Source organism: Bos taurus, chromosome 21 (genome assembly GCF_002263795.3).
Source record: "Bos taurus isolate L1 Dominette 01449 registration number 42190680 breed Hereford chromosome 21, ARS-UCD2.0, whole genome shotgun sequence".
NCBI classification, from domain to species: domain Eukaryota; kingdom Metazoa; phylum Chordata; class Mammalia; order Artiodactyla; family Bovidae; genus Bos; species Bos taurus.
Genome location: NC_037348.1, coordinates 31,167,871 through 31,183,379, shown reverse-complemented (window position 1 = coordinate 31,183,379; position 15,509 = coordinate 31,167,871). Strand labels below are relative to the sequence as shown.

The following is a 15,509-nucleotide window of genomic DNA, read 5'->3' as shown; positions in this document are numbered from 1 at the left end:
ACCTCATTCTGATCTGTACCTCTTAACTTCTGCTGTACTATCTATTCCTGGGTCCCTCTGTGCAACATTCTGAGTTATTTCTTCTAATAATTCTCTCTTCTGATGTCCAATCAGTTTCTCATTTTAACATTCTTCATTTCTATAGATTCTTTTCTCTGATCACTAGATATTACACATAAGGATTCATTTTCTCACAATTTTAATATCTGCTACTTCCAAAACTTCAAGTCTTTGTGACCCTGTGTCTCTTATTTGTTTCTGCCAGTTCTCATGTATGTTAGGTTGTCTACTTGGGTGCTTGTCATCTTTCACTGTCAAGTGAAAAAGCTGGCTTAAAACTCAACATTCAAAAAACAAAGATCATGGCATCCGGTCCCATCACTTCATGGCAAATAGATGGGGAAACAATGGAAACAATGACAGACTTTATTTTTGAGGGCTCCAAAATCACTGCAGATGATGACTGCAGCCATGAAATTAAAAAACACTTGCTCCTTGGAAGAAAAGCTATGACAACCTAAACAGCATATTAAAAAGCAGAGACATTACTTTGCCAACAAAGGTCCGTCTAGTCAAAGCTATGGTTTTTCCAGTAGTCATGTATGGCTGTGAGAGTTGGACTATAAAGAAAGCTGAGCACCTAAGAATTGATGCTTTTGAACTGTGGTGTTGGAGAAGACTCTTGAGAATCTCTTGGACTGCAAGGAGGTCAAACCAGTCCATCCTAAAGGAAATCAGTCCTGAATATTCATTGGAAGGACTAATGCTGAAGCTGAAACTCCAATACTTTGGCCACCTGATGCAAAGAACTGACTCATTGGAAAAAGACCCTGATGCTGGGAAAGATTAAAGGCAGAAGGAGAAGGGGATGACAGAGGATGAGATGGTTGGATGGCATCACCGACTCAAAGGACATGAGTTTGAGCAAGCTCCGGGAGTTGGTGATGGAGAGGGAAGCCTGGCATGCTGCAGTCCACAGGGACACAAAGAGTCGGACTTGACTGAGTGACTGAACTGAACTGATCTTAATCTCTGAGAATCTTATAGTCTTAATTCAGAAATCCTTTCTTCTAAAGAGTTTTGGCATTTGCTACTGATGAGAACTGTGGATACAATTAACATGAGACCACTTTAGTCCCCTTAGAGAATCAATTTTCTGCTTCCTCTGTGAGTTAAGATTCCAGTGAGCTTGTGATTTGATGTGCAATACAGTAAGAAATACTTACTTAGATTTAGTACTATTTGGATAGGTATTTAATACAAAATTCACAAGGAATTTTAGGAACATACAGAATTTTTTTTTAAAATGTCAGGTAGGGATGATTTCCATCACACACTTTTCCAAAATATACTAACTTCAGAGTTTGTTTTGGTCTTAAGTGTCCACAGATAACTATAATTAGACATGAAAGATATTTCTGATATAGTAAGTGAATAAAGAACAGAACACGGTGGGTAAGAGCAGAGATTAACGGCCAGAACGTCTGGTTCCAATCCTCACTCTCCACCCTGACCTTAGATGAGTCACCTAACTTCTCTGTGCTTCAGTTTCCTCATCTACAAAATGAGGACAATAATAGTACCTACGTCTAGGTTATTAAGAGGATAGAAAGTTAATACCAATAAAAAGTTTAGATTAGAGCCTAGCACATATATGCTTACTAGGAGTTAACTATTACAATGGGATTTCAATTTGGGGAAGCATGTAACTACATATAATTTTTTATTCACTAGTATACATAAACCAATAATAAATTTTAAACCATAGACATACTTAATTATAGTAGAAATAACAAAGACTAAAAGAACAGGTAGAAGCTTCGTAACAGGAAAAGTATCTCATAGTTAATGCAACATTCTTAATAAAAGTACCTTATTTGCTCCAAACTGCACTCTGGCTTTGCCTTTAACTAAGGTGGCATTGATCTGCATGATGACCGATTCTATTGAATAGGCACTGCTCCAGCCCTATAGAAAGAAGAAAACACTCTCTAAAACACTGTGGTATTCCTGATTCTCACTCAGGAAAGCTTAAGAAAATGGCATATAACAACTTAGTAGTATCAAATTTATGTTAAGTTTGTAGTCAAGGAGTAAAAGTTGGACCATTTCCAAAATCTCACAAAACAAAGAAAGCTGTGTTGTAAGAGCAACAAATGAGCAAATTATAACATACATCACTCTTATTGCCCATTCTAGCATAGATTAAGCACCAAGTACAATGTCATTTTACTGGTTTAAATAGCTTTCATTATTAAAATAGGTGCTATTAGCAAAAAAAAAATTATTTTAAAGTGGGTACTATTACAAAGAGCTCTCTGTCCACTTAGAATCTAATTTACATAATTAAAACACTCTACAGAGGTTGAACTACTTGAGTGCCATAAGAAAAACAGTCACCTGTTTTGTGAGTAGTTCCATGCACAGTGCTCCACCACCCAACACGTACCTTAAAAAGAAAAAGGAATCATACAAAATTCTCTAGATCTTGGTATTCTTTCTTCAGTTTTTAAAGTATCACTACTAAGAAAGCATGCATACAAGTAAAGATTAAAAGATAACATGCAAAAATGAAAATAAGTTTTTAGGGTTACAGAACTATGGGTAATTCTAAAATTCTGATGTCATCATCTAAATGTCTCTTTTTAACTAAATAATGGTTCTTAACAACAGAACACTTGAAAACTTTAAAGGTATCAGAAACTAAGAACTTAGCCCTAAACATTCCAGAGAATGGGGGCAGGAGAAATCTTCCTTAAATGGTTTTCAACTGTTCTACTCATCTTAAAAGATTTCTCCAACATCATGTTAAATAGCCAAGAGCTTTTCCTTTGACAGCAGTGATGATTTTACCCTATCTATAGTAATGAACATCTGCATTTATAGTTAAAATATTTCTCATTCTGTTGTGAAGATCAAATGGTTCTGACCAGGGAGCCTCTCTGGAGCTCCCCTATTTCTCTTTCTAGTCCTGAGGACTCTTCTCTGAACCAAGGACAGCTACAGGGGATTTCATTAGAAATCTCCATTAGATCTCCCTTAGAAATCATTATTTAGATCAAGATTCTTCAGCCTTTGACATTTTCTCAAAGTAACTCCTCCTTTAATGTTAAACTTTAAAACACATTAAATACCATGCCTAAAAATAAAAGGAATGGTAATTACAAAAGAAAAACTGTGGCAATCTTGAAAACACAAAAGGTAGGACCACTGATTAGGTCTATGTGAAAACTGTGTCCACCACACGTTCTGTTTGTCCTCTGGGACTCTGCCCATGCCTTTCCCTTGCCTGAGATTCCTTCCACTGCCTACTCTCCCAAATGCCTGTTCTTCCTCCTGCCCCATAAAACTTGCCAAGACCATTCGAGCCTGTAAATTTTGCATTCTGGCTAAGCAAATGAATCCTTGTGTTGACTAAACAAAGTAACAGAGAAGTAAGGAATCTAAAAACTTCTACTGTAGACCACTAGTAATAATAGTTACAGTGGAATTACTCACTAACAGAAACTAGTCAATAACTCTCCCCTATTCTGGAGAATGTGGTCCACTGGAGAAGGGAATGGCAAACCACTTCAGTATTCTTGCCTTTAGAACCCCATGAACAGTACGAAAAGGCAAAATGATAGGATACTGAAAGAGGAACTCTCCAGGTCAGTAGGGGCCCAATATACTACTGGAGATCAGTGGAGAAATAACTCCAGAAAGAATGAAGGGATGGAGCCAAAGCAAAAAGAATACCCAGCTGTGGATGTGACTGGTGATAGAAGCAAGGTCCAATGCTGTAAAGAGCAATATTGCATAGGAACCTGGAATGTCAGGTCCATGAATCAAGGCAAATTGGAAGTGGTCAAACAAGAGATGGCAAGAGTGAATGTAGACATTCTAGGAATCAGCAAACTAAAATGGACTGGAATGGGTGAATTTAACTCATATGACCATTATATCTACTACTGCAGACAGGAATCCTTCAGAAGAAATGGAGTAGCCATCATGGTCAACAAGAGAGTCCAAAATGCAGTACTTGGATGCAATCTTAAAAACGACAGAATGATCTCTGTTCGTTTCCAAGGCAAACCATTCAATATCACAGTAATCCAAGCCTATGCCCCAACCAGTAACGCTGAAAAAGCTGAAGTTGAACGGTTCTATGAAGACCTACAAGACCTTTTAGAACTAACGCCCAAAAAAGATGTCCTTTTCATTATAGGGGACTGGAATGCAAAAGTAGGAAGTCAAGAAACACCTGGAGTAACAGACAAATTTGGCCTTGGAATACGGAATGAAGCAGGGCAAAGACTAATAAAGTTTTGCCAAGAAAATGCAATGGTCATAGCAAACACCCTCTTCCAACAACACAAGAGAAGACTCTATACATGGACATCACCAGATGGTCAACACCGAAATCAGATTGATTATATTCTTTGCAGCCAAAGATGGAGAAGCTCTATACAGTCAGCAAAAACAAGACCAGGAGCTGACTGTGGCTCAGATCACGAACTTCTTATTGCCAAATTCAGAATTAAATTGAAGAAAGTAGGGAAAACCACTAGACCATTCAGGTATGACCTAAATCAAATCCCTTATGATTATACAGTGGAAGTGAGAAATAGATTTAAAGGCCTAGATCTGATAGATAGAGTGCCTGATGAACTATGGAATGAGGTTCGTGACACTGTACAGGAGACAGGGATCAAGACCATCCCCATGGAAAAGAAATGCAAAAAAGCAAGATGGCTGTCTGGGGAGGCCTTACAGATAGCTGTGAAAAGAAGAGAAGCAAAAAGCAAAGGAGAAAAGGAAAGATATAAGCATCTGAAGGCAGAGTTCCAAAGAATAGCAAGAAGAGATAAGAAAGCCTTCTTCAGCAATCAATGCAAAGAAAGAGAGGAAAACAAAAGAATGGGAAAGACTAGGGATCTCTTCAAGAAAATTAGAGATACCAAGAGGACATTTCATGCAAAGATGGGCTCGATAAAGGACAGAAATGGTATGGACCTAACAGAAGCAGAAAATATTAACATAAGAATACACAAAAGAATACACAAAAGAACTGCACAAAAAAGATCTTCACAACCCAGATAATCGCAATGGTGTGACCACTGACCTAGAGCCAGATATCCTGGAATGTGAAGTCAAGTGGGCCTTAGAAAGCATCACTACGAACAAAGCTAGTGGAGGTGATGGAATTCCAGTTGAACTATTTCAGATCCTGAAAGATGATGCTGTGAAAAGTGCTGCACTCAATATGCCAGAAAATTTGGAAAACTCAGCAGTGGCCACAGGACTGGAAAAGGTCAGTTTTCATTCCAGTCCCAAAGAAAGGCAATGCCAAAGAATGCTCAAACTACTGCACAGTTGCACTCATCTCACACGCAGTAAAGTAATGCTCAAACTTCTCCAAGCCAGGCTTCAGCAATACGTGAACCATTAACTTCCAAATGTTCAAGCTGGTTTTAGAAAAGGCAGAGAAACCAGAGATCAAATTGCCAATATCCGCTGGATCATGGAGAAAGCAAGAGAGTTCCAGAAAAACATCTATTTCTGCTTTACCGACTATGCCAAAGCCTTTGACTGTGTGGATCACAATAAACTGTGGAAAATTCTGAAAGAGATGGGAATACCAGACCACCTGACCTGCTTCTTGAGAAATCTGTATGCTGGTCAGGAAGCAACAGTTAGAACTGGACATGGAACAACAGACTGGTTCTAAATAGGAAAAGGAGTACGTCAAGGCTGTATATTGTCACCCTGCTTATTTAACTTATATGCAGAGTACATTATGAGAAAAGCTGGGCTGGAAGAAACACAAGCTGGAATCAAGATTGCCGGGAGAAATATCAGTAACCTCAGATATGCAGATGACACCACCCTTATGGCAGAAAGTGAAGAGGGACTAAAAAGCCTCTTGAGGAAAGTGAAAGAGGAGAGTGAAAAAGTTGGCTCAGAGCTCAACATTCAGAAAACGAAGATCATGGCATCTGGTCCCATCACTTCATGGGAAATAGATGGGGAAACACTGGAAACAGTGTCAGACTTTATTTTTTGGGGCTCCAAAATCACTGCAGATGGTGACTGAAGCCATGAAATTAAAAGACTCTTACTCCTTGGAAGGAAAGTTATGACCAACCTAGATAGCATATTCAAAAGCAGAGACATTACTTTGCCAACAAAGGTTCGTCTAGTCAAGGCTATGGTTTTTCCTGGGGTCATGTATGGATGTGAGAGTTGGACTGTGAAGAAGGCTGAGCGCCGAAGAATTGATGCTTTTGAACTGTGGTGTTGTAAAAGACTCTTGAGAGTCCCTTGGACTGCAAGGAGATCCAACCAGTCCATTCTGAAGGAGATCAGCCCTGAGATTTCTTTGGAAGGAATGATGCTAAGGCTGAAACTCCAGTACTTTGGCCACCTCATGCAAAGAGTTGACTTATTGGAAAAGACTCTGATGCTGGGAGGGATTGGGGGCAGGAGGAGAAGGGGACGACAGAGGATGAGATGGCTGGATGGCATCACTGATTTGATGGACGTGAATCTGAGTGAACTCCAGGAGTTGGTGATGGGCAGGGAGGCCTGGCGTGCTGGGATTCATGGGGTCGCGAAGAGTCAGACATGACTGAGCAACTGAACTGAACTGAACTGATCCTGGAGAATTCAGGCAACCATCTCTCTTACTTTCTTGTCCCAACTTTCGGGAACTTTCAAAGCAAAAGTTTAATAGGAAGAAAAAACCTCTAAAAAAATTAAATCAGGAAGGAGAATCATGAGATTTTACACTTTGCAGGGGAGGAAAAAATTGGGAGACTGGGATTGACATACACACCACTCTATATAAAATGGATAACTAATGAGAATTTACTGTATAGCACATGGCACTCTACTCAACACTGTGTAATGCCCTATATGGGAACAGAATCTTAAAAAGAGTGGATGTATATAAATGTATTAATTGATTCACTCTGCTGTATAGCAGAAAGTAACATAACATTGTGAATCAACTATACACCATAATTTTTTTTTTAATAAAAGATAAACTGTGTATATTCTCTTATGTTCCTAAAACTCAGAAATTTGTCTACAATTCTCTGAATCTCCCACTGGGCTGAAAGTGTATCTTGCATATTTAAAAATCTTGCAGCTTTAAATATGCATTTGCTGATTTAACAGAATTACAAGATACAAGTTCTCATTTGATTTTGATTTCTCCAAAACCACTCAAAGTCTAGTAATCTGTTAATGAGTTAACACCATTCTTGGTCCTTACACTTCAGAAATGCTAAAGAGAAACTTATTTTAGGAAAAGGACATATGTAGTTAATGCTGAGCTACCAATTATCTAATCACCACCTTCCCCTTTAGCACCCCACTCTTCATTTTGGGGGTGGAGAGTCTTGTCAGGAGAGAAGGGAAAGTTTTCATACTTGTAGATTAGAAGAAAGTACATTTTCTACAAGCACATTCTAACTATAAAAGTGTTTGATATCTCAACACAAGACAGAAGGAGTTCTAGTATCTATACAAAAAGTGAGCTAAGCATATATTAGTGCATAATAAACTTTCCTTAGTGTATACAATTACTAAATTTCTTTTATATATACCACCAGCAGCATTTACATATGAAAAAAAGTCAATTCTACTTTTGTATTGCATCATTTTATCAGCATGTGTTCTAAGCTCCTATTGTTCTTAGGGTCCAAACAAAAAGCTCCTGCAGAATATTGAGACAATGCAAGGACACTAGGAAAAAAAATAATCTAAGGGTCATTTACAGATAAAATGCCATATACATATACATGGGCACAGTAACATTTTCAGCTTAAAAATTTTTCAGTTGCCAAAGTTATATAGCAAACACTATCCTAAGTTCAGCCTCTTCGGGCATTAGTTTATAAAATTTTTGTTTTACTAGGAGGTTCTTGCAAGAATGTTTGCCAGCTAACCTCCCCACCCACAATCTAGGATGATCACTTAATTGCTATGAGGGGACAACAGATACCAGTACTTAAGTGGACAACAAATACCATTAATCATGCAACACTGATTCTTGCAAGGATCCAAAAAACAGATGAGAAATAAAATTTTATATTAAGTCAAATTCTTGATGATAATCTCATTTTTTTAAAAAAGGCAGGCTTCCAACACAATACTCTAAAGCAGTTATCCTCCAATTAAAAATAAATTTTTTAAAAAGGCAGATTTATCAGCCTACATAAAACAGTCATGATCTTTCCCTTTGTTGAGGTAAGGAAAGGGGCCATGGATAAGACCAGAGCCCTAAAAGAGCAATAAAGTTCTGGCATTTAAAACCAGATTCTTAAAATAATGTTCCCTCAATACAGACAAAAAACCCATGGTCATATAGAAGTAGAAGTATTCTCTTTGTGAATGACTGGGACACAAACAATACCTCCTATTATATCAGCCAATAAAGCATCTTTACAAAGAGCTCTCTAATAATGTATTGTATTACCGTCAAATAATCTTTCTGATTCTCACTACACTGTACCCTGGACTAAGCAAGAAAGACAGCCAAGTTTTGATGGCTCAGTAAAGCAGCTCATAAAACACCAGTGGATTGGAAATTCTATACTACCCTAAACTGCCTATTTACTGTATTTGCCTACAGCTTGCTAACTTATTATAACAAAGCTATAAAGCTAAAGGCAAAGGAAAGATACACCCATTTGAATTCAGAGTTCCAAAGAATAGTAAGGAGAGATAAGAACGCCTTCCTCAGTGATCACTGCAAAGAAATAGAGGAAAATAACAGAACGGGAACAACTATAAGATCTCTTCAAGAAAATGAGAGATACCAAGGGAACATTTCATGCACAGATAGGCACAATAAAGGATAGGACCAGAAGATATTAAGAAGAGGTAGCAAGAAAACATAGAAAAACTATACAAAAAAGATCTTCATGACCCAAATAACCATGATGGTGTGATCACTCACCTAGAGCCAGACATCCTGGAATCTGAAGTCCAGTGGGCCTTAGGAAGCATCACTATGAACAAAGCTACTGGAGGTGATGGAATTCCAGTTAAGCTATTTCAAATCCTAAAAGATGATACTGTGAAAGTGCTGCACTCAATATGCCAGCAAATTTGGAAAACTCAGCAGTGGCCACAGGACTGGAAAAGGTCAGTTTTCGTTCCAATTGTGAAGAAACGCAATGCCAAACAATGTTCAAACTACTGCACAATTGCACTCATCTCACACGCTAGCACAGTAATGCTCAAAATTCTCCAAGCCAGGCTTCAACAGTACATGAGCCCTGAACTTCCAGATGTTCAAGCTGGATTTAGAAAAGGCAGAAGAACCAGAGATCAAATTGCCAACATCTGCTGGATCATCGAAAAAGCAAGAGAGTTCCAGAAAAACATTTACTTCTTTATTGACTATGCCAACGCCTTTGACTGTCTGGATCACAACAAGCTGTCAAAAATACTTAAAAAAAAAACTTAAAAGAGATGGGAATATCATACCATTTTACCTGCCTCCTGAGAAATCTGTATGCACGTCAGGAAGCAACAGTTAGAACTGGACATGGAACAACAGGCTGGTTCCAAAGTGGGAAAGGAATATGTCAAGGCTATATATTGTCACCCCGCTTATTTAACTTACATGCAGAGTACATCATGCGAAATGCTGAGCTGGATGAAGCACAAGCTAAAATCAAGACTGCTGGGAGAAATATCAATAACCTCAGATATGCAGATGACACCACCCTTATGGCAGAAAGCGAAGAAGAATTAAAGAGCCTCTTGATGAATGTAAACAGGAGAGTGGAAAAGTTGGCTTAAAACTCAACATTCAAAAAATGAAGATCATGGCATCTGGTCTCATCACTTCATGGCAAATAGATGGGGAAACAATGGAAACAATGACAGACTTTATTTCCTTGGGCTCCAAAGTCACTGCAGATGGTGATTGCAGCCATGAAATTAAAAGACGCTTGCTCCTTGGAAGAAAAGCTACGACCAACCTAGACAGCATATTAAAAAGCAGAGACATTACTTTGCCAACAAAGGTCCATATAGTCAAAGCTACGGTTTTTCCAGTAGTCATGTATAGATGTGAGAGTTGGACTATAAAGAAAGCTGAGCGCCGAAGAATTGATGCTTTTGAACTGTGGTGTTGGAGAAGACTTGAGAATCCCTTCGACTGCAAGGAGATCAAACCAGTCCATCCTAAAGGATGGACTGAATATTAGAAGGACTAATATTGAATCAGTCCTGAATATTGGAAGGACTAATGCTGAAGCTGAAACTCCAATACTTTGGCCACCTGACATGAAGAACTGACTCATTTGAAAAGACTCTGATGCTGGGAAAGATTGAAGGCAGGAGGAGAAGGGGACGACAGAGGATGAGATGGTTGGATGGCATCACCGATTAGATGGACATGAGTTTGAGCAAGCTCTGGGAGTTGGTGATGGACAGGGAAGCCTGGCATGGGGCAGTCCATGGGGTCACAGAGTCAGACACGACTAAGTGACTGAACTGAACTGCTAAGTTACTATATTTTCTTATCTCGTTCATTCATTCACAAATATTTACTGCATATATAGTAATAGTATGTATGCATGCTAAAAACTGAAGCAGACACAAGAATATACAATGAAGACTTGTATGATAAGTATGACTTGTACAGTGATGACTTGCCTTCATGATGTTTGCAGTATAGTAAAGATTAGATGTTAAATGAACAATAAAGTAGTGGAGGGGGTCCCAAAGTTCTGTAAGGAGGAAAAACCAGAAGCCTTATTTTAAATTTGGTGGTCAGGAATAATATACCTACGAGTGACACACAAGCAGAGACTTGCAGGAATTGAAGTGTGGGTGGAAACAAGAGGACTGAAGAGGCAAGCAAGGGTAAAATGACAGACAGTGTATGGAATATGGTACGGACATCAACCTGCAGGAACAGCGGGAAGACATGGGATGTGTTTAAGCAGAGGAGCAACACAATCAGAACAAATTTGTAAAAGCTCACTCTAAAGAGCTTTATGAGTGAGGGGATAGAAGCAGGAGTCTGATCAGAAATTCTCTGAAGTGATCCAAGTGAGAACTGATGGTGGTAGCAACAAAACTGAAAACTATTGGATCTGAAAATCCTTTAAAGTAGAGAAACAAAGGAAAATGAGAAAAAGGTGAGATATAAACAATGACTCTAGATTCATTAAGTGAGATAAGGAAGACTGGGGAAGGGAGGCTGAAAAAAAGATGGGCTCAAGTTTTTGTCCTGAAGGCCTGTGTAAGAGACATTCAAGTAGAGGTGTCAATAAAGCAGAAGAATATTGGAAACACCAAAGACATAGGGATGTGCGATACAAGCCTAGGAGTCACTGGCACACAGAAATATTTTAAAAGCCATGGAGCTTTTTCAACAAATCAAACAACAGCAATTGGACTTTAGGTAAAAATCTATGATCTAAACCTCATACCTTATACAAAAATTAATTCAAAATGATTCACAGACGTATCTGTAAAATGTAAACTGTAAAACCTTGAGGAACAAAAATAGAAGAAAAATCTTTGGGATCTAGGACTAGGCAAAGAGTTCTTAGACTTGATACCAAAAGCATAATTTTACTTCAAAGCTAAAATATTTTGTTCTACAAAAGATTCTGTTAAGATAAAATTAAGCTAAATACTAGAAGAAACTAAAAAACCACACATCCAAAGGATTATTGTGTAGAATGCACCTTAAAAACTTTCAAAATTCAACGAAAGAACAATCCAATTAGAAAACTGGCAAAAGACATGAACAAGTATCTCTTGGAAGAGTACATAAAGTTGTCAAATAGGCACATGAAAGATGTTCAACACTGAGGAATATTCATTACAGAAGTGCAAGTTAAAACCACAATGAGACATCACTGCACAGCTAACAGAATGGTTAAAATAAAAACAAATGACATCATCAAGTGCTGGCGAGGATGTGGACAAAGTGGATCACTCACACATTCTAGACAGGAATGTAAAATGGTAAAGCCATTCTGGAAAATAGTGTGGTAGTTTCTTTTAAAACTCAATATGCAATGACTGTGTGTGCGTGCAATGTTGCTCGGTCGTGTCCGACTCTGGGTGACTCTATGAACTGTAGCCTGCCAGGTCCCTCTGTCCATGGGGTTCTATGACCTAGCAATTGCATTCCTAGACATGAATCCCAGACAAAGGACAATACATTCACATTCATTCACACCCATATACACACACACTGTATACAAGTATTCACAGCAGCTTTATTTGTAATACTCTTAACACTGAAATCAGTCTAGAGGTCCTTCAGTGGGTTTCTGGTTAAACAAACTGTGGTACATGACGCACCATGGAATACTACTTAGCAATAAAAAGGAACAAACTAGTCAGACACTTAGATGACTCTCCAGGGAATTATGAGTAAAAAAACAAAAAACCAGCTAATCCCCAAAGGTTACAATACAAAACTTTAAGATTTCATTTATGTAACTTTTTTTATAATGACAAAATATTAGGAATGCAGGACAGATGAGTGGTTACCAGGAGTTAAGGGATGAGGGGCACTAGAGGAAAATGGGTCTAGTTTCAGGGGCAACAAGAAGGATCCATGTGGTGTTGGAACTGTACAGTGTCTTGACTGCTGTGTTGCATACACACATCTACTCAATGTAAAATTCAATACACACACATGCATGCAAGCACGCCAAGCCACTTCAGCCATGTCCAACTCTTTGCGACCCCATGACCTGTAGCCTATCAGGCTCCTCTGTCCATGGGAATTCTCCAGACAAGAATACTGGAGTGGGTTGCCATGCCCTCCTCCAGGGGATCGTCCCGACCCAGGGATTGACCCCACATCTCCCGCATTGCAGGCCAATTCTTTACCATCTGAGCCACCAGGGATATATATGAGTTATACATAAAACTGGGAAAATCTGCATAAGCACTATATATTGCATCCCTGTCTCTGTATCACTGTTTCATAATTCTATACCACACAGCTTTGCAAAAATCGTACCACTAGGGAAACTGGGCAAAGGGGACAAAGTATCTCCAATAGTTCTTCCAACTGTGTGCAACTATACAATTAACTCAATGAAAAAAAAAATTTTTTTAACGCCAAGGAATGAAGGGAAAAGAAAAGACAACAGACCTAGTATCAAATTCTAAAGAACCCCAACAGGTAGAAGTTAAGTGAACAAGGAGCTCCCAGCAAAAAGAGATGAGAGGAGGCAATCAGAAACCAAGGGGAAAATGTTCTGGTGTTGCTGAGAAATCTAATAATCAGGTATGATAGAACCTGAACAGGTACTTCTGGATTTACCGAAGTCCCTATTGGAAATACCAGACTGGGAGGAACAGTAACAGCTAATGCCAAATTACATGGGGCTGAAAAGTGAACAGGAAGGAAATGAAGAGAGTTGGTTACATACACACTGCTTGTGGGAATGTAAATGGTGCAGCCACTTGGGAAAAGTGTGGCACTTCATAAAAAGTTAAAAAGGGTTATTACCAAAGGACCTAGTAACTCACATAGGTATATATGATACAGAAATGAAGATGTGCACACAGAAACCTGTCTGTGAAAGTTCATAGCATTATTCATAACAGCCAAAATGTGGAAACAAATGTCCATGGATAAATAAAATGGAATAAGCTACTGATATATGCTGCAACATGGATGAACCTTGAAAACTTTTAAGTGACAGAAGCCAGTCACAAAAGCCTGTACTTTGTTTGCTTCCTTAAATGAAAATGTCCAGAATACACAAATCCACAGAGATAAGAATTAGTAGTTGCTGGTGGGTGGAGGGATAGGAGAGAGGAATGAGAAGTGATTGCTAATGGGTACAGAGTTTCTTCTGGAAGGTGATGAAAGCATTTTTAAATTAATGGTAATGGTTACACAACTGAGTATACTATACCACTGAACTGTACACTTTAAAAGGGTGAGTTTTATCATGTGTGAATTGTATCACAATGAAGCTGTTATGTTTAAAATATTTTTGACAAGAAACAAATAAGGAAGTAGCTAGTAGATGTAGGATATAAAACACCTGGAACAAAAACTGTTCAATAATCTGTCCAGAGTCACAGTGTGTAATTAAGCATTAGCCTGAGTCAGAGATCGCGAACTGTTCTATCAGGCTTTACACTTTTTAGTTCTTCCCATGTCAGTCATAATTCTTACTTTTTACTTAATAGTTGACTGTGAAGATCAAGTCATATTGATTTTGCCTCAAATTACCCTCATCCTTCATTCATCTTTCCATTCCCATCACTACTGTAACAACTCAGGTTGTTATCACTTTATCTAAGACAGTGGCATCAGCTCTTAACTAGCCTTACATTCTTCCAGACTTTGTGAATATAATTTGTCCTGTAGTATTTTCTACTGTCAACAGATTTACTTTCCAAGACATTCTTTTTACTTTTATTTCCCTATTTCTGAACCAGTTAAAGAAAAATAAATTAAATATCCATGGGTAATAGTTTGCTCACCAATCCATGTTTTTATATAATTACAAGCTATTGTCAATACAATTTCCTATAATTCTTCTATAGGAACTCTACCCCTCATGTGTTATAGCTCAAACTATTCTGGTAAACTGAATACACCATGCTCTTTCCTAAATGTGTGATTGTGTTTACTTTTCACCTATGTAGACAATTTTCCTTCAACCTCCATAAGTTGACCAAACCCCACCCAGTACTTCAAGACCTAGCTGAGATCCCACCTACTTGTCCAAGTCTTCCCGGATCACTATTGCCAGAAGCAATCTCCTTTTCCTTTAAGGTCAGAGAACTTAAGTCCATACTTAAAACCTGACAAATCAATTGAATACTTAATACTTCTAATGGTTTATTTTTGCTGCCTTTTGGTATAATGGAAAAAACGTTTTATTAGAAGATATAAAGTTTATTTGGATAAGTCACAAACTGACTTATTATTCTAGTTATTTATTTGAATAATGGGAAAATAACCCCATTTGGTAAAAGTAATCAATGAAGACAAACTATATAGCAGATTTTAAAACTGAAAATGGCATGATTTATAATTTAATTATCTTCACAAGATGGTAAACTACAAAGACCATAAACTCAGGAATTTTCTCCACAACAGAATATGAAAAAAATCTATGCTAGTGAAGTTTACATCAGATTTCAAAATAATTTTACAAAAATATTTTTTATACATTTATCCTGAATTTGAAAAAAGTTTCCAAATATTTTCCTTAATCATTTATAGCCACCCATATTGTTTTAATCTAAATTAGACTATTACTATATAAAGCATAGAAATGATCAAAGGATTGGATATTTTTAGATTTTAATTACCATAATATGATTGTTTCACGGAGTGGACTTGATCAGCTGAGCATATCACAATTCTCAAACTATTTTAACTCCTGTTATTTAAAGGATCTACAGAACCTTCCACAACTAACCTAGGTACAAATTCTGATCTTTTCCCCATCATTCATATGACTTCTAATCACCAAAAAAAAAAACAAGTTTCAATAAAAAAT

General features: G+C 37.8%; 1 protein-coding gene across 2 annotated transcripts in view; it reads right to left on the bottom strand.

Moving 5' to 3' along the window:
* UBE2Q2 (ubiquitin conjugating enzyme E2 Q2) overlaps nucleotides 1–15,509 on the bottom strand; it is a 62,484-nt gene that overhangs the window by 5,847 nt on the left and 41,128 nt on the right. For both annotated transcript variants that reach the window (XM_005221922.3, NM_001075530.2), the window contains 2 exons: nucleotides 2,401–2,449; nucleotides 1,873–1,968 (listed from right to left, as the gene is read on the bottom strand). In XM_005221922.3, coding sequence (XP_005221979.1) covers nucleotides 1,873–1,968; nucleotides 2,401–2,449 — 145 coding nt within the window. The remainder of the gene's footprint in view (nucleotides 1–1,872; nucleotides 1,969–2,400; nucleotides 2,450–15,509) is intronic.